General features: G+C 48.0%; 2 protein-coding genes across 4 annotated transcripts; one reads left to right on the top strand and one right to left on the bottom strand.

Annotated features, from left to right (window-relative positions):
- The first annotated feature begins 213 nt into the window (after positions 1-213).
- Positions 214-2,780, top strand: mea1 (male-enhanced antigen 1). The gene is made up of 4 exons (XM_041049084.1): positions 214-520; positions 1,085-1,454; positions 1,549-1,660; positions 1,876-2,780. The coding sequence occupies exons 2-4, from the start codon at positions 1,104-1,106 to the stop codon at positions 2,055-2,057; spliced, it is 645 nt and encodes a 214-aa protein (XP_040905018.1). The 5' UTR covers positions 214-520; positions 1,085-1,103; the 3' UTR covers positions 2,058-2,780.
- A 2,322-nt stretch (positions 2,781-5,102) lies between these two features.
- Positions 5,103-16,394, bottom strand: ppp2r5d (protein phosphatase 2, regulatory subunit B', delta). Of its 3 annotated transcripts, none has more exons than XR_005894846.1 (17): positions 16,271-16,368; positions 14,185-14,268; positions 13,271-13,448; positions 12,584-12,783; positions 12,207-12,317; positions 11,527-11,619; positions 11,319-11,449; positions 11,014-11,073; positions 10,665-10,911; positions 9,401-9,571; positions 8,772-8,899; positions 8,436-8,537; positions 7,842-7,914; positions 7,237-7,284; positions 6,971-7,081; positions 6,265-6,838; positions 5,103-6,211 (listed from the first exon to the last, which is right to left on the bottom strand). XR_005894846.1 is itself a non-coding variant. In XM_041049083.1 (17 exons), exons 1-17 carry the CDS (start codon positions 16,295-16,297, stop codon positions 6,701-6,703), a joined length of 1,818 nt encoding a protein of 605 aa, XP_040905017.1. In that variant the 5' UTR covers positions 16,298-16,368; the 3' UTR covers positions 5,103-6,700. The 3 variants fall into 3 exon arrangements, 2 of the variants coding, with proteins under 2 accessions (XP_040905017.1, XP_040905015.1); XM_041049083.1 differs by having other exon boundaries at positions 5,103-6,838; positions 10,665-10,718; positions 10,803-10,911; XM_041049081.1 differs by having other exon boundaries at positions 5,103-6,838; positions 16,271-16,394.
- Positions 16,395-19,092: the final 2,698 nt, after the last annotated feature.

Raw genomic sequence — 19,092 nt, forward strand, 5'->3', positions numbered from 1 at the left:
TAGATAAAAATGAGCAGAAAAGATGAACGGATCATGTGAATGAATGAATGAATGAATAAACCTGTCATTTGAAACGTTCGTTTGTTAAACTGTTTTTCTCTTTTCTGCTGCTGTGACGTGTTTACGTTTATGTTTTCAATAAAGTTGTTTATAAACAACTGTTTTGTTTTGTTGGCGACTGACGTCAGTTTTATTGGGGTGTTGTGACGTACCCGGAACCGTCTGATCTGCAGCTGCAGTTAGCAGCAGCTAACAGCTAACACCCGAAGTCCTGAGCAGACAGACAGACAGACAGATGAGCCCCGGAGCCCCTCATCTGGAGAGGGTCTGTTATTGTGTCGGTAATAAAACAACAGCAGGAGAGAAACCGGATCCACAGACGAGTTCATCAGAGAAACAGACGGAGAGCAGCCGTTAGCCTTTAGCCGTTAGCCGCTCCAGGTGTTCTCCACCATCACCGTCATCTACCCGCCCGACAGTCAGCCAGGTTCATCACCGACAGGCTGTAACAAGAGGACAGGTAGGTACAGACTGTCAGCCAGGTAACATGGAAGCTAACGGAGCTGTTAGCATGTGAGCTGTTAGCATGTGAGCTGTTAGCATGCTGGTGAACCTCCTCCCTGTCTCTGTTCGACTGTTCAGGTGAAACATGAGTGTATTCATCCCTGATGTTTAAGGTTATTTCATTATCAGCTGATCATCTAATCAATGAATCATCTAATCAATGAATCATCTGATCAATGAATCATTGTTCATGTTTCAAAAACGAATGAAATTGATGATTTGATAAAGTTTTTTACAGGAGGAAAATAAACAAACATTGAAACTGATTTTAAATTATTTACTGACGCTGTTTTCCACCAGAAATAATCAATAAGTCAATCAATCAATCAATCAATCAATCAGTCAGTAAAGAACCTGTGCTAATAGAGTTCAGCTTCTTTAAATCTCATTTTTAAATCAGTATTAAAAAGTACTGAGACAGATGAAACAGAACTAAAGTCAAAGTGAATTCACTAACCCGGGACTGTCCACCCCCCCCCCCCCCCCCACACACACACACACCACCCACCCTCCCCCACAGGGTCCCCGTGTGTCCGTGGATGGAAGTGTGGAGCTCTGCGATGGGACCGGAGAGAGTCTTACCGAGCTCCGAGGACGAGCTGGGAGAGGACGAGCGTCCTGCAGACGGACCTCTTTTGCCAGTGGGAGCTGTGTGGAGCGGGGGGGAGGGAGGGGGAGAGGAGGAGGGTGAAATGGAGCTGGATGGAGATGAGGAGGAGGAGGAGGAGGAGGTGAACAGTGGGGGGTATCATTACCAGCCTCTGAACCAGGATCCGGACGGTCTGAACAACAGCGAGCAGCCGGAGGAGGAGGAGGAGGAGAGGGGGGAGGAGCAGGAGGAGACGCTCTCCCACGCGGAGCAGCTGCAGCAGGTGCAGCACAGAATAGAGGTGAGATCCAGGTGTTAACTACAGGTCAAAGACAGACTCAGGTGAAACTCCATAGACAGAACTTTCATCAGTCTCACCTGTCTCTCTCCTCCAGGTGATGGGCCTCCACCTTCCTGAAGCTCCTCCGCCCGACAGTGATGAGGAGGAGGAGGACCCTGAGGGGGCGGCGGCACTGAGGAGCCGAGCCTCCATCCCCATGGATGCAGGTTGGTCCTCCACATGTCCTCCACAGGCTCCCGTACTGCATCTGTTTCTTCCTGAATAAGAGTCCAACCTTCAAACAGAAAACCAAATGTCTGAATCTTCCACTTGTATTTTTCATTTTTATTCTTCTTTTTCTGAATTTCCAAACTATTGTTGTGAAAAATGTAATATGAAAAAATATTTGAACCATTACGATGTCACTTCCTGTCCCCCACAGACCACGTGGAGCTGGTGAAGAGGACGATGGCCGCTGTGGCGTTACCGTCTCTTGGTGTGCCGGCGTGGGCCCAAGAGATCTCTGACGACCAGTGGAAGGACATGGTCCAGCACACACTGCAGAGCCGACAGAGCGCTGGTGCCCTGCGCCTTGGCCGCAAGAGCAACATTAGTGGGCCCTGAACGCAGCACGGCCACTTCAGGGAGACTGACACGGGGTCGGGAAATGACAGGATGAAGGTGGCTTTAAAAGTGTTGAGAGAACACCTGAGAGTCTGAACCAGTTTTTCATTTAGTCCTTAAGTTTAAGATTCAGTCTGAAAGTGAAAGAAGCTGCTGAACGTTTTCCATCAGATTCTTTCCTGAAGCTTGAACACACCTTAGTTTGACGAGTCGGGATCAGACTCTGGGGGCGTGGTCTCCGACTGCGACGCGTCCTCTGTGCTCTCAGTGTTTTTACACAGTAAACCACTAAAGGATTCGTTGTTCTGGTTTTTGGTTCTTCTTCAGTGGTGAAACTTTTCTGTTGTGTTCATAAAAAACAACCTGCAGGTTAATTTGGTCTGTGAAAGTGCTGAAGAACAAACATCCAGTTTGCTTTTCACTGTAAAATGTTTAAGATTCTATTTTGGATAAAGTCACATTCCACCCAAAAGCCTTTCACTGAAATGTTCCTCTGGTTTTTAATGATTTCTTTTCCTCAGTAGTTTGATTGTACAGGAATTTATCTGTGTGTGTGTACAGTGTATGAATCTAACCAGTGTGTTGGTGTAACACACACTCTGATACTCAAACATGTCCACTTTATTTTTTATTTTGTTCTGTACATACATGAATATCTGTACAAAATCAGACTTTCATACTATGTAATGCTCTATGTAATTAAAGTACATCGTATGTACAGGATGACGGGAAGCAGCGTTCAGATTTAGTGTCAGGACTCGAGAACAGAGATCGCTAAATGTTTCGTCTTCACCGCTGGACAAAAGCCCTCCATCCAAGATTCACTTACATTTTATCATCAGGACGATATGAGGTCAGGACCTCGTATCGTGAGACATTTGGGGGTGGGGGGAGGTTTGGTTCAGCTGTCGATCTTTTTCTTTTCAGGGATTAACAGTCACCTTTTACTCATCTGCAGGTTTTCAGTCGATCTTTTATTTGTTCACAGGTTAAAACATAAAATCTCACTCTTAAGTCAAGAACTGTGGTGGCCATTTTGTCCAGCAGCAAGTGAGACAGAGAGGGGCGGGGCTGCCCACCACCAGAATGGTCACTGGCTTTGATTGGCAGATGATCTCTGAAGGACACACCCACATGGATGAGCAGAGGCAAAAATAAAAACAAGCGGGGGTCTAAACATTACTGGGGCAGGGGGTGTGGCCTGAGAGGGGGGGCGTGGCCACGAGTAGCCAATATACATAACAATATACAGTACAACAATAACTGCAGGCAGAGCCGTCCACCTCTCCACCACACGTCTGAGGAATAAAGCAATATTTTCTTTTTGCTCCGTCGTCTGTAAACGTTACTGTAAGGACGTCCTCGCATCGCGGTGCAGGAGTCTTCAGTTTGTCTCAGAACATTCAGACGCTTTGAGGAGTATACGAGTTTAGTTGAGCAGCGAGGTTAGACAGGAAACAGGAAATCAGAGCTTTAGTTAATAAGAAGCTTTGTTAAAAGACAAACGGGCAGATTAACGTCGAGGCTGTAGAAGTTTTTACTTCCTGTGCCTCTGAATTATTGAATTTAAATGATTATGATTCATGAACTGTTTGGTTCATGTCACAGAAACGCGTCGTTGCAGGGTTGCATTCATAACTTTAACGATGCCGCCGTTAGCTCAGCTGCTAGAGCACGAGAGTCAGTCTCTCTGAATCGTGGGTTTGAGCCCCACTCTGGGCGGCACCACCTCCCATGGGCCCACCACCCGTGGGAGGTGCTGTAGGGCTTCGGTGCACTGTGGAGATGATGACGTGACTTTAACAATAATCAGTGAGTAAATGTGCTTTTATGATGTTTAACATCTTTTTGTACAGAAAAAGATTAAAAATGACAAATTGATTTAACCAACCAATTGATTTAACTAACTGTGTCTCAGGAAAATGAACTTAAAACATTTCAATTTCATCAACCTGCATCTGAGACATGATCAATCAAACAGTGAATATTTAATTACTTAAGTTCTGAGAAATTTTCCTGGGCTTTGGTTCAGCTGCCGAACAGCTCCGTCGCACATCGAGCCGCCTTTTTGGAAACATGGGTGGAGTTAAACTCAGCAGGTGATTCATTTATTATCAAAAGAGTTAATCTGAAAAAACTGTCAGAGCCATTTCTGTTGTCTTTAAGTGTAATCGGCAGAGCAGCGCACTCTAGTGGCTGAGCAGCTACATTAAGCTAACAGGTCTAAAAATAAGCTGAGTTTCAAACTGTGAGATGACGATGTCTGGTCCGATCGACAGATGCGTGAGCTGAGAGGTTTATCGAGAAGAAGGAAAAACGCGCCACAAAAGACCAATGGTTCATCGCTGATGTTCATCTGATTTCAACAGCCCAGTATCGCAGATCACATGTTCACCCCATGGGGCTTCACAGCACATGACCCCCCGCCCCCCGTCCTGAGAGGCTGGAACCGAACAGACGTCGTCAGTTGTTCAGTTTCTCACCAAAGAAGAAGAGATGAAATGTCTGTGCGAGTGTTTCACAGTCCACCTGATGAATTTCAGTCAACAGACGAGTTGTGATGTGAGCGTCTGCAGAGGCCGAGGAAAACTAAAACACAGAGAGTCAAAGGTCCATCAGACAGAAAACTGAGCGCAGACGATGATTCAAACGCTTCTGTCGTGATGATTGAGGGAAAAAGACCAGAAATACGGCGTCACGCAGTCGACCACCGGGAGCGTGAGCTCGCCCGCGTTCAACTGTCCAATGTGTTGCTAAAGCTGGTCTGAATGAAGCCACATTCAGAGCTGGCCTTCACTTACATCTAACGTGGAGACGGTTTGTTCGGCAGGAAGGAAATCAGCAAACATAACACACTGAACATGCTCAGTGTCCACAGTAACCACAGAGATCAGCTGCCTGCAGAGACGACCCTCGTCATCTCTGTCACGGAGGAGTCTGTTTGACCTTTGACCTGATGAGTGATGGCTACATCTCTAAAGTGGTAGAGCGTGGTCGAAAGATGGAGAACATCTGGATCGTTTTTTTTGAAGCGCTGACGCGTCCTGAAAGGAAACGAGTCCTCATGCAAACGACGTCTCTCATTGGCTTAAACCTGGTGATGAGGTGTCGTAACGCCCACAACAAAACACACGCACCAGAAAAATCTAAATTTAATCACGTTGGAATCAAACTTCTCATGTCGGGGGAACTGGATCCTCCTGGATTTACTGGATGGTGATTGGACATCTACATTCATTGTGTCTCATCATCCTCATCATCATCAGTCCGTCTAATGCTGCCTCAGTCTCCAGTCCACCTCAGATCCAGCCTGACAGATGATTGGTTGGGTCAGGTGCAGGGGGTGGGGCTGGAGCAAAGCTGCTGTCGGAAAACTGAGTCAGTGAACTCATCTGTGCTGCATTCAGGTGTCACGGGACAGAGGTGAAGTACTGCAGCTGTTTTCCACTTCAGGAACTTAAGCTTCAACCTTCTTCACACAATCTAAGATGGTGTGAGGTTCATGTTCCAGGTTCTGCTTTGTGTTTCCTGTGTTTGGCAGCAGGATGCAGCTGCAGCTTCTACGACACTGGAACAGGAGGAGCTGCTTTCCTTTACACTGTATCTCCGGCTGCAGACGTAGTGTGACAGAACGGACCAGAGAGCGGAGGAGACGGACTCCAGACCAGCTCTCCGAGGCCACCTCCGTCCTTCAGTCTAAACAAAGGCCCCTCGTCACGTCCTCCCACACCCAAATGATTTGTTCTCTACAGTTTACTGGTTTAAGGGAAGCAACAGCTCTGCCTTTAAGAAGCTGGCTGAATGAAACCATGAATCCACCTTAAAATGGTCGTAGTAAAGTTTTTCCGTCAATCAGCTGATCGTTGCAGCTCTACCTGCTCTCAGCGATCCTTCGATCCTGAATATCATCTGTATTCAGACGGCAGTGAGTCTCTAACATCTGCTTCATCCATCACTCGGTCCGTCCAGACGTCTGCACTGAGCTGCAGGTGGATTTCATCTCAGAAACACTACATTACCCAGCAGCCCCGCTGTGGTTTCAAACAGATCTGCCTCAAAGTGACAGAGGTCGGCCGTGAACTTTACCGTGACACAGCTCCGACGCTCGCTGAGCAGCTCCAAACCAGGCCCCGCTCTGGAGCCCGGTCCGGAACCTGCAGCTGACCTTTAACTTGTCGAGTGCAAACAGTGGAAACAAAAGCAGAACCAGACACTGGATGCACTTTAAGCTACAGGCTGTTAAGTTCCCGCAGTGGAAATGACCTACTGGTGATGCATTCAGGGACCTGATTCTGCTTTCAGGTCCCGTAGGAGTCGGTCACCTGGCAGTGTTCATGTGTAACACTTGTAAACGGCGTGGTGAGGTTCAAACAAACAGCAGCAGGTGTGTGAAGCGGAGGTGAGGGTCGGACACCGGCACGTTAAATACCACGTGGACAGACGGAGCTTCTACAGAGTGTCCTACTTGTTATCAGCCACCAGGGGCAGAGGTGAGAGGTTTTTTCTTTTTTTCTTTGAACACAGCGTCTGCTCTGTCCCAATCTGACCCCAGACCAGTTTCTCCACGACAGCTTTAACTTCCTCCCCAGACAGACGGACAGGAGGGGGGCGGCTTCGGGCTCAGAGGGGATGGCCTCCCCTGGTCAGAGAGCCTCCTGATTGGCTGTCAGGTACTCCTCGGCTCTCTTGTGGGCCTCCAGAGCTTTGATGGTGTAGACGTCCTGAGGAAGCTCCGACTTCCTCCTCATCAGGACCTTGTCCTTCTTCAGATCCTTCAGACCCTGAAACCAGACAGAGCGAGAGTCTGAGAGAGGATCGACCAGTCACAGTTACCGGACTCACACATTCACCTACACACAAACCACCTGTGGGCAGCTGACTACCGGACAGACCAGGTGTGTGTGTGTGTGTACCTGTGAGGCTTCACTCTCCACAGTCTTTTTCAGCAGCTGGATGTCTTCAGCTGTCGGAGTCTCAGTTTCCATTGAGTACACAGCCACAGTACTGTCACTATACAGCATGTACTGTGTAGATGCACACGCACACACACACACACACACACACACACACACACACACACACACACACACACACACACACACAGTCAGATCAGTTCTCCTCTCTTCAGACCTCTGACACTCTGATGATTCATTTCTTAGAAAACTGAAAGAGATCTGACCTCGTCCTGTGGGTGGAGTCCAGGGCGGAGAGGGTGGAGCTTGTTGCTCTGAAGGTAAAGAAGGACACACGGTCAATTACAAAGGGGCTGACAGAAGACAGGTGAGGACACAGGTGAGGAGGTCAGGTGAGGACCCAGGTGAAGAGGTCAGGTGAGGGCGCAGGTGAGGACACAGGTGAGGAGGTCAGGTGAGGGCACAGGTGAGGGCACAGGTGAGGACACAGGTGAGGAGGTCAGGTGAGAGCACAGGTGAGGACACAGGTGAGGAGGTCAGGTGAGGGCACAGGTGAGGACACAGGTGAGGAGCTCAGGTGAGGGCACAGGTGAGGACACAGGTGAGGAGGTCAGGTGAGGGCACAGGTGAGGACACAGGTGAGGGCACAGGTGAGGACACAGGTGAGGAGGTCAGGTGAGAGCACAGGTGAGGACACAGGTGAGGGCACAGGTGAGGGCACAGGTGAGGAGGTCAGGTGAGGGCACAGGTGAGGACACAGGTGAGGAGGTCAGGTGAGGGCACAGGTGAGGACACAGGTGAGGAGGTCAGGTGAGGGCACAGGTGAGGACACAGGTGAGAGCACAGGTGAGGGCACAGGTGAGTGGAGTACCTGTGGATTCTGTCTGGCCAGCTCTTCTATCTTGTGCCAGATCTCCTCTCTCTCCTTCAGCTTGTATTTCTCTCTGCAAGGCAGGAAACATAAATAACCTGTAGTTTATTAATAATCGAGTCAGAGTCAGAGTCAGACACAGCTCAGGTCTGAGCCTCGTAAAATTCAGCACAGCTGATCAACCCACAGAAACATTCTCCGGCTCATTGTCTGTGGGGATTTGCTGCTTTTCTGTCTCATGTAATTCAGTATGTTTATATTTTGGATTGTTACTTGATAATAAGATGAAATTATCTTAGACTGTGACGTGGCGTTTTACAGACAGATTAATCGCTGAGCTGAGAAAATAATCTGCAGGTTCGTGGACGATGAAAATAACCTCCATACGTGTTCATCTGTATCCAAACGAGTTCGCTGTAAAACCTGACGTCTGGTTTTTTGTCTGCACATTCGGACTGAACAGTTCTGTGTGAACACACTGTGAAAACGTAAGCTGGTTCTGTGGGTGTCACCGGGTCGAGCTTCAGAAACCCCTCGGGACAGACCCGAGCCGAGTGTGTGGCGCGTGTGTGTGTTAGCGTGTGTGTGTTTTACTTCTGTTTCTCGGCCTTGTACTGTTGCGTGCAGTCATCAAACAGCTTCTGGTTCATCTCCATGAAGAGCTTCAGAGCGTTGTAGATCAGACCGTGGATCGTCCTGAGGAGGAGGAGGAGCTCAGGTCAGGTGGGTGTCAGGTTACTGATGTGTGACCCTCAGGTTCAGGACTCAGGACCCTGATCTGATGTCAACCTGCCTGTTAGCCCTGCATCACACTCAGAGGAGCTCAGGCCTTTAGTTTATATACAGGTAAATTAGATCAATGCGATGCTACACATGTTCCGGTTAGAGCTGTGGTTCACCTGTGTGTGTGTGTGTGTGTGTGTGTGTTACTTGTTCCAGTGGCTCTTGGAGTTCTTGTAGAGGGCGGGAAACATGATGGGCAGGATCTTGGTGGCGTTGTCACTGATCAGACTCATGATGTATTCGTTGTTCCAGTAATACAGAGCTCTCTCTGCCACCTGTACACACAGCACCGCCGCCATGTTAGAGTTCTGCCATGATTCTAGTTCTGGTTCTCGGTGTGTGCCATGTCAGTGTGTGTCTGACTGTGCTGTGGTTTTGGATCTGATTCCAGGCCAGGTTACTGATCAGATTCTGTTCGAGGCTGCAGCTCTGGTTCTGTTTCAGACTCAGGTTTCGGGTTTCGGGCCAGGCTGTATCAGAGGATCCTGATCTGGTTTAGGTTCTCTTTGAGGTTTGTGGTAAGGCTGTAGCTGAAGTTAGTTTTCTGATCTAATTCTGGTTCTGCTTCCAGATTGAGATTCAGGTTCTGGTCCAGGTTTAGATTCTAATCATTTCTACAACTACTGTAACTGTTAGCGGTGGTTTTAGACATGGTTTTGTTTCAGGTTCTAGTTCAGGTCATTGATTAGGTTCAGGGAACTCAGCTCCAGGTTCTGTCTGCTGTTCATGTAGCAGTTCAGGTTTGGGTTGTAGTTCTGCGTTCAGAGTTCAGGTACCTGGAAGTGCGGGCTGGAGACGCACTTGGCGAGCTGTCTGAAGAGCGGCTCCTGGACTTTAACGAACTCCGACGGCTCGATGACGTCCAGGATCTCCTCCAGCTCATTCAGGAACATCACCTCCTTCGGACTGTGAGTCTTTGGCCAGAACTTCAGCAGACCCATGATCACCTGTAGGGGTCACAGTCGATAGTAAGTCAGATTACAACACACGAACTCCACCTGCGCCTGAAGACCAGTGTGTCAGCTGTCCTGGACTGTGCTGTCCGCTCACATTAACATGAAGGTTTAAAGTCTGAATACTGAACCAGGATCCATCCTGCAGCAGGACAACTAGCCCAGACACACAGAGACATACAGAACCATCCTCAGAGACCAGAAGGACAAGGAGTCCTGCATCAGGTGGTCTGGATTTAACCGAGACCTGATCTCAGCATCACGGAGTCAGTCTGGGATCACATAAAGAGACAGAGACACTGAGACAGACTAAACCCACAGAAGACCTGAGACACGTTCTCCAAGATGCTGGAACAACCGACCTCACAGGTACCTGAGAACCTGTGAACAGGTGTGCTGTGGTAGGGTGCAGTAAGTCCTTCTCTCCCTGGTCCCTGGACTGTCCACCAGAGGCAAAGCTCAGGGATCCATATTTACTGTGATCTGAGCTGGACCGACAGACCCGGGTCACTGAGGACAGGGTCAGTGTGAAACCAGCACAGTCTCCAGACCTAAACCTCATGGAGCTGAGAGCAGAGCAACCTTCAAGTTCAACAGTGTTGGACGAACGTCCTGAACATCGTCTGAGGACAGAAGGTGAGGAGCGAGTTCAGCTGCTGGAGTCAAACCTTCAGATTCAGTTCAGATCAACAAGAAGATCCAAGGATTCCTGTTTAAAAACCGTTTATTCTGTGATCTAACTTCAGAAACTCAGAGTTACATCAGTTTAAATAACAGCTGGACAAACAGTCTGAGCAGGAGTGGAACCTGAGCCTTCACCCGTCGCACAACCATCACTGCAGTTTGTGTTTCTTTCATCATCTCACACATCAGGACAAAACTCAGAGTTTCTTTAATCGATAAATACAAGAAGATTCAGAGAAAGGATCCTGAGGAGCATCTCATAAATCTTAAATATGAGTTTAATAGATCACAAATGAATGCTGTACAGGTGTTAATGTGTCCACTCTGTGCGTTACTATGGAAATAAACGCAGCAGTTTTTATAGTGTTGTCATGGAAACAGAGGCTGTCTGCAGCAGACTCACCGGCTCTGTCAGGCTGCTGTCCTTCTCCAGGAACTGAACCACACAGTACGCCAGCTGGAGACAGACAAAGGAAGCTGTTATTGCAGGCACAGACCATACTACAGACGCCACAGACAGACGGACGGGCTGAGCTCTGACCTGTGGGTGGTACACGCTGAGGGACTTCACTTTGTGAAGTGGCAGAAGAACTCGGATCAGGAACATCTTGTGTTCTTCTTTCAGTGGCAAAGCAAAGCCATTGATTATACTGAGAGAGAGACAGTAACACACGTTTGTGTTAGACGTACTGCCTGTGTGAGTGTGTGTATGCGAGTGTGAGTGTGTGTGTGTGTGTGTGTGTATGTGTTACCTCCCCAGTATCTCCAGCAGCTCAGCGATGCCGTTGTGATGTTCTGTCTCATAGATAAATCTGTGAAACAAAAACAGTTCTGTTTGTACAGTCACAGTGTGTGTGGTTGTGTGTTGTACTGTATGTTTACTGTGTGTGGTTGTGTGGTGGTCTTGTGTAACTGTCACACTCATGCTGCTGTGACAGGGTTAGGGTTAGGTCATTCAGTTCCTGGCTGCATTATCCAGTGAAACTGCTCGATTCTCTAACGTCTCTGGTCTGAACACAGCACCCTGCTGTTAGCGAACTCTGCTGGCCGTTCCAACCTGTAGAAGATGTTGTTGATCTGGCGGCGGATGTAGGCTCGGAGGCCGAGGAACTTTCCGTAGATTCGGTGGAGGATGGTCTTCAGGAAGTCTCTCTCTCTGGGGTCCTCGCTGTCGAACAGCTCCAGCAGCTGGAACAGAGACAGTGTCAGAGGTCCGTCTGACGTCACACATCACCACAGTTCAACACGTCGCTGCTTTTTCTTACCGACAGCACAAACTTTTGGTCGATGTACTTTTTGGCGATGTTTGGCTGGAAGTCTGGAGACTCCAGGAAGCGGAGGAAGAACTCGTACACAAGCTGTGGAGACGAACACACAACACGCATGTTGGTTTGTGGAAACACAACACGGCTCAATGGAAATGTACCGGTTTAAAGACAACAGACCAGGGACCACAGAGACCTGAGGCCAGCAGGTATGAAGTCACACTAAAGAGTCCAGCAGCTGACAGGAGCAATAATGCTGACTGCACGGACAGAGTCCATCGCGTGAGACAGAGAAACAGAGTCCATCGTGTGAGACGGAGAAACAGAGTCCATCGTGTGAGACGGAGAAACAGAGTCCATCATGTGAGACGGAGAAACAGAGTCCATCGTGTGAGACGGAGAAACAGAGTCCATCATGTGAGACGGAGAAACAGAGTCCATCGTGTGAGACGGAGAAACAGAGTCCATCGTGTGAGACGGAGAAACAGAGTCCATTGTGTGAGAGGCAGAAACTTTACCACCACAACGTGTCAGCAAGTTTCTAACTCTTCACGTTGTGGTGGTTGGCCAGATGAGCAAGCAGCGGTCCAATCAGTTTACAGAGGTCAGAGAATCATTTCATACCGAAGCTCCACCTGTCTCAGGTGTTAGACAGACAGACACACACACACACAGCGTACCTGCAGGTGAGGCCAGGCAGCCTCCAGCGTTGGTTCGTCCTCCTCAGGGTCAAACTCTGCTCCGGTCGGGTTGGACGACGGAGGAAGAGTCCGGAACAAGTTGACTGAGAACTGGACGAACAAACACAAACACAAACACACACACACACACACACACACACAGCTGTTACTAACACTGCTACAGGTGTCTGGTCCTCCTCAGACTGTTAACATGCCGATCAGGTTGCAGCACGAGTCCACCAACAGAAAGCACATCTACAACCGTGTGGACAGCTGCACCGAGGACAACTGATGGACAGGGTGACAGGCTCAGGGACGGCTATCAGAGAGCATCCTCGCTGCCTGAGGACCTGACGTGTCTGTGCGAGGGTTCTCACCATGATGACGGCCTCGGGGTAGATGGACTCCGTCACCACGTCGCTGTTGTGCGTGATGTACTCGACCATCTCATTGAGTCCCGCTCTCTTCACCTCTTTATATTTGAGGTCGCTGAGCGGATCGCTGACAAAGTCAAAAAGGACGCAGCACTGACGTAGCTTCTGAACGAACAGCTCCTCGCGCTCAATCGGCGGGGCATCTGAGAGGGACCACAGGAGGGAGGGGGCAGTCAGTACCACAGAAGAAGACAGGTGACCCTTCCTTTCTAAAGACACCCAGAGACTGAATTTTCAGGTAGAGCTGGTCAGAGGATGATCTCACACTGGGACTGAACCATGACCCTAAAACCACCACTGATGTCCAGCCGTCCAGCCCTCCAGCCCCCCCCGCCCCTCCCCCCCGACACCTGGTACCTGGTACTTTATTCAGGCCCTACGACCTGCATATGGAACAGTCTGATCCAGACAACCAGACTGCTGAGTCATGCTCTGATCACACACCTGAAACACTGATGTCACCATGGAAACTACCGTTGTGTGTACCACACTACCTAACACACACACTCCCACACACACACAGCTGATTACTCATCCATCCATTATCTGTACTGCTGTACTACTTCTTGGGGTAACGGGGGGGGGGGGGGGGGGCGGTAGGTTAGGTTGGGGTGGGGCAGGTTAGCCTACCTTTGAGTGCAGGTAGCTTCTGCAGCTCCCTGTTCTTGGTCAGACTGAAGCGGGATGAGCTCTGGCGGCGCTCCTTCTTCACCAGCTGAGGACCTCCGGAGTATTTGATCTTGTTGAGCTGAGTGGGTGGAGGCGTGCTGTTACTGGGACGCTTACTGCCGCTCTGCTGCTGCTGGGACTGCAAACACACACAGGTGTCACAGTCAGAGCGGGCCTGCTGCACACTGTCCGTTTAACTTCCCCTTAGTTCTGCTGTTCTGATCGGGTGAACTGAGCAGGCCTCAGTCAGTCATGCATCAGAACCAGGACCCAACCAATACTGGATCTTTAGTCTGATGCTGACTGAGACACAGGATCTGCTGTGCTCCAGTGGACAGACTCTGTTTCTGAAGAAGCTCTGCTGATGTTTAGTCCTGCTGCTCAGACCCGATCACACACGGTACCATCTGTAAGGATATTACATCTGCAGAGACTTTCTCTGGTTCTGATTAAAACCAGGTTCCTCCTGTACAGACGTGCAGTGTGTCAGCTGATCAGTGACAGTACACTGTTTGTATGTAAGATTTTAACACATGACATACAGCGTGTTCATCTCTACCACAGACAAACTGTTTCCTCGCCCTCATTTCTTACAGTGGGGTTATTCAAACATTCATTTTAGCTGCTTTAACTGACTGAACATCGACTGTACAGTTTAATTCTCAATCATCTGTATCAGCGTCTCACTGATAAACTCGTTGTTTCTGTTCTTCCTTTCTGTTGTTGTTTTGTTGCGTCTTGTTGTTAAGCTCACACCTGCAGCGTGCGTGTGTGTGTGTGTGAGAACAGCAGCAGCCCTGTCACAGCGTGATCTGCACACAGGACTCAGATCATGTGACCCTGAGCTCCTCGGCTGCCTTTCAGCTCACACTCACCTCGTCTGAGTTTTCTGTGGCAGCATCTTTGCCGCCGCTTGTGTTGCTGCTCTTTGTGCTGCTTTTGGCAGATTTGCTTGTTTCCTGTTTACACACAGAATAAAAGCAGAAACTACGTTTAATACAAAGATGAACTGTCATTTTTCCAAATGCAATTAAAAATAATAATCGTCTTCAAAATGTTAGAAAACAGTGAAAAAGCTTATTTCAGTTTCCCACAGTTCAGGGAGACGTATTTGAAAGTCTTCTTATGTTATTGTCATTATTGATAATAATCTTTATAATATCACTGTTATCAGAGATTATGTTTTTCATAATACAGGACCATAAAATACAGAAACAATGCAAAGAAACTTCTCATTGGACAAAATATAAATATTGTCATTGGACAGAGTATTTTCTCATTTTTCCATAAAAAACAAACAATTATTCAATTACAAAGATTGCTGCTGGTAAAGTTTCTGTTAGCGAATCAATTAGTCCCTGCGACTCTATTTTCTCATATTTAATGGTGTATGGATTCATCTGCTGGTTTAATTAATCCACTGATTGTTTGCTCTATAAAATGTGAAAACGTTGCCTTGACTAGTTGATCAGAAGCTGCAGCTGTGGTTCTCCGACGCAGCCTCGGAGCTCTGGGCTCTGACCCCACTGTGCATGTCAGTGGCATTATCTACTCAATAACTACATCATTTATTGTTTGGACGATTGACAGAAAATTAATTGGCAATAAGTTTGATAGCTGATTAACTTTTTCAGTCATTTTAAAATCTGAATATTTAGCTTCACGTTTCTGACTCATCATGTTTGTTTCTGTTGCTCAGACACAACAACATGTTAAAATGTGTTCACCTGAGCTTCAGGGAGCCATCACGCATTTCTCATTACGTCTGACACTTTATACACTGAACAGCTGATCACTGAAGGAAACACCTGCCAGGTATATTGATGATGAGGATGACAGCTGAGGTCTGACTGAGGTCGTAGCTGTGAACACATCCACAGACATTTCATTTTACAGCCGTGAATATGCTAACCTGTGTATTACATCCACACGTTTTCAGCCAGTACTCAGCCCAGAACACGGACCAGACATGGTCCACACATGGACCAGGTTCTACCTGGTCGTGTTTTTGTGCATCTCAGTTCTACGTGTGGAGTTTGGAGACAAACTTTCTATGAGTCCAACAAAAACCCACATTGACCACATGGCCATGTTTTCATTCACAGTTTGAGGAGACGGGTGAGCAATTCAGTTCAGTGTTATTTATACAGCTCCTTCCACAGTCAGAGACCCAGAGTCTGACCCCAGATCAGCTCCCAGAAACAGCTCCCTGCTGAGGGCCGGGCTGGGTGAGAGGAGGAAGACAGGACAGCTGGGCATGGAGGAGAGGAGAAGGAGGACCTGCAGCGTATGGAGCAGGCGGACCTCCCTCTGGATGTGACCGACACATGCCGTCCGGAGCTGGCGGGGCCCTCTGAGTAAAGCCGGAGGTCCTGCTCAGCTGCTCTATGAACACAGTGTCTTCATGTTCATGTTGTGTCTCAGGTCGTCAGATGTCTCCTCAGCACACCTCAGCGGGAGCTAACGGTTAACCTGCTCTGCCACATACCTCATGTTTTATGGAGGCTCTCGCATGACTGAGCCACGGCCCGGACACACGTTATACCCGAGCCCAGCCTGTTTTCTACCAGATGAATTATTTAAGGGAGCAGGCAGCGGTTCCTCTCCGGAGCTCCGGCAGCAGCAGCCTGTTCATTCCGCCACCTGGGTCCCGGTCAGGTAACACCGCGTTCCACCGTTTAAACCACTGGACACAACCATTGATGTGTAGCTTTGCCTAAATAAAGCGTCAGAACGGCGGGCACGGAGGCGACAACCGAAGGCACACACTTTTAATACGGCTAGCAACTCCGCAGCTAGCGGCTAGCTTAGCCGTCCTCTGCTAGCGGGGCCTTAGCGGGTTAGCTCGGTAAAACATAACGCCTGAAGTCTTTACCGGCCAAAATAACGGCTGCTTCAGGCCACCCGGTTATATTCACGTGTAAAACGGGTCATGTTGCAGTAAAGTAACCGCCGGCTCACCTTTTCCTTCTTGGTTTTGTTCGGCATCTTGACTATGTGTAAGGTGTTTTTCACGGAGGCTCCGTGATGCTCTTCCCCGGAACTCAAACGCTGTCACTCGGTCCGTCTCTGCTCCCTACGCCCGTCCCCGACTCGAGTAATTTGATTGGCCACTGAGGTGGCGGTCTGCCTAGTGACGCCTATGGGGATTTTTGTGATTGGCTCTCTGTGAGTTCTGTGATGAGGGTGAGGCAGGACTCCAAGTCTTCCCCAGCAACAAAACACCTTGCACCTGATGATACCCAGCAGCCTGACCGCAGGGAAACTCCTCACCTCCTGCACTTCGAGCTGCTTTAACACAGACGCACACAGCTCACCTACACCTGACTCTACACCACAGCACCACGTGGAAGCCCATTCCCACCAAGAAGTCAGAAATGAAAATGTCAAACAAATAAAATAATACAACCTGCTGACAGCTCTGCTCTCATCCTCCATGATGGAGAAAGCAGCTTGACATGACGTAGAACCCAGGACAACACCCACCAATGAAGACCATGAGAGACTGGAAAAAATGTGAGTAAGGGGACCTTTAGTTTTCTGACAGAGAAAAATGATGAAATACACGGAAACACATCTGGATATGAGCTTCACATTAATGAGGATTAGATTTTTTATCAATGACTCTGTCCAGGTGAGATTCTCCTCACCTCTCACCTTATTTTTAATCCTGACGACACCTGGCAGGTGTCAACATCAGTCTGTTTTCCATTTCTATTGTGATGTGGAATCAGAGGCAGGACACTGCTGTGTCTCCTTCACTTACAGGTGTCCTCATGCTGTACTTTGTGTCTCAGGTCGTCAGATGGCCGGTCTGCTGTGTGATGCTGAGTGTCCCTCCTCAGGATCAGTGAAGTTTGATGTGGTTTTCATAAACAGGTTCTGTTACACAACCACAACTTTATTAACAAAGACATTTTACTTTCTCGCAGAGTGTTTCCAAACTGCTTCCAGTTCAGTTTCCCTCCAGAGCTGTACTCAGATTTAAGTCTTCACTCTGCAATGAAAACAGTGTTACTGAGAAAAAAACACCTCACCTTTATTCTCACCTGTAGATTGGCTTCTACTTATTTGCCACTGTGGTGCCACCTAGTGGGTCAATGTGAGCTGAGTGCTGTGTGAATTAATGAAATGTTCTACTGATGTTTCAAACCATGTTCTGGGAGAACATCAGCTGCTTCACTGACAGCTCTTCCCCTGAAGAGTTGCTGGTTTGAGTCCCTGCTCTGACCAGCTGCTGCATTTCAGCTCACGGGTTCTTCTCCCTCAGAATGGACTGACAGGCAGCACAGAAGGGCCCAGACCGGGGTTCGAACCTGGAACCCTCTTGCTGTGAGGAGACAGTGCTAACCACTGCACCACCACAAATGATTCTTCTGTTATAAATTATTTCATGAATCAAATTGCTTTGTTCTTCTGTTAAAGGATTAGTTCAACAACTTTGTCTATGTGGACCATTACATCTGTCAACATAACGTGTATCTGATAGAACCAGATTTAGTCTGACTTCAGTCTCGATCCTCTCAGACTGTTCTCCTGGTTTTACTGGGCCCAAATGTTTGTCATCCTGCTGCAGCTCAGGAGTCAGAGGAAGCAAGTGCATGGATTAAAGTTCTCCGTCATTTGGAGTTCACAGAGGCAACTTTTGAGATCAATGTAAATCTGGGGAGAAAAAAAATAATAATCACGTGCGTACGCGTATGCGCATGTCCCATATCAGAGTGGAATGTAGACACTGAGCTGGGGCGCGAAAGTTAAGCTGGCATGGACTCCCTCATAATGATCAACGGCTCCGATGTATCGGATATTGACCGAACACAAAAAAATAAATGGAGATGGGCGTGGCTGACAGGAACGGGAGACAATGGCATGCCTTACGGTTCATGGTGCCAGAAGATTAGACAACCAGGTGCTTGTTTTTGTGTTGTACTTTGCACTCTCAAAAATACATCCTCACTGCCAGGTGCCACAATAACAACAACGGAGGTGCAACAATCCATGGCAGACCGTGTTTGCAACCACAAAGTACGCATTTGTTCGTTTATTGCGGAACATGATTTGTCGTTGACCATCGCCCAACCACTGGTCGAACTCATTAAGTCCTGTGCTGAAGACTGGTGCGCACTGTCGAGACTGTCAAAACTCCCATGCGTCCTATCTTTGCACACATGGTATTGCCGCTCATCAAAAAGAGATAATGGCTCTTAAACTGAAAAAATGTACCATAAAGATTTGCACTCCTTGTTATTTAATCCTGGTGCTGTTTGTTGATGTATTTTTTATTTCTATTTTCTTATATGTAAAAGGTTTACTTGAAATAATAAGAAAAATAAAAACATGTAATGAAAAGTTATGTAGATGCTTGATTATTTTAGAGAGAAAGATATGAGCACGTTTTGCAAAAAAATTTAAAAAGCCAACAAAAAAACTTAATAGATGCTATAGAACAGCTTTTTAAAATCCTCCTCCTGTAAAATAGTATTGGTCGAGCATTTAAACATGATAGCTGCATTTGGTGCTGAAGTCCTCTGCATTAGTATTTCTTAAGCAGGTGTCAAGTAACCTAACCTGGAACTTGTTTCACACACTGCATGTGACTTGGCTGTAGCACGAAAAAAATTTCAGTCAGAAGATTTTTTTTTACTTTAATCCATGAGCAAGTGACTGATAAACCAGGTCAGAGGACGACTACAGGTCCCTGTCAGGTCAGAACCGTCCAAATGATGCAGTTCGAAAGAATACGAGGACTTCAGTACAATGTTAGTGAAACACCAGTTTTCTTC

This window comes from Toxotes jaculatrix, chromosome 11, assembly GCF_017976425.1.
Source record: "Toxotes jaculatrix isolate fToxJac2 chromosome 11, fToxJac2.pri, whole genome shotgun sequence".
NCBI classification, from domain to species: Eukaryota; Metazoa; Chordata; class Actinopteri; family Toxotidae; genus Toxotes; species Toxotes jaculatrix.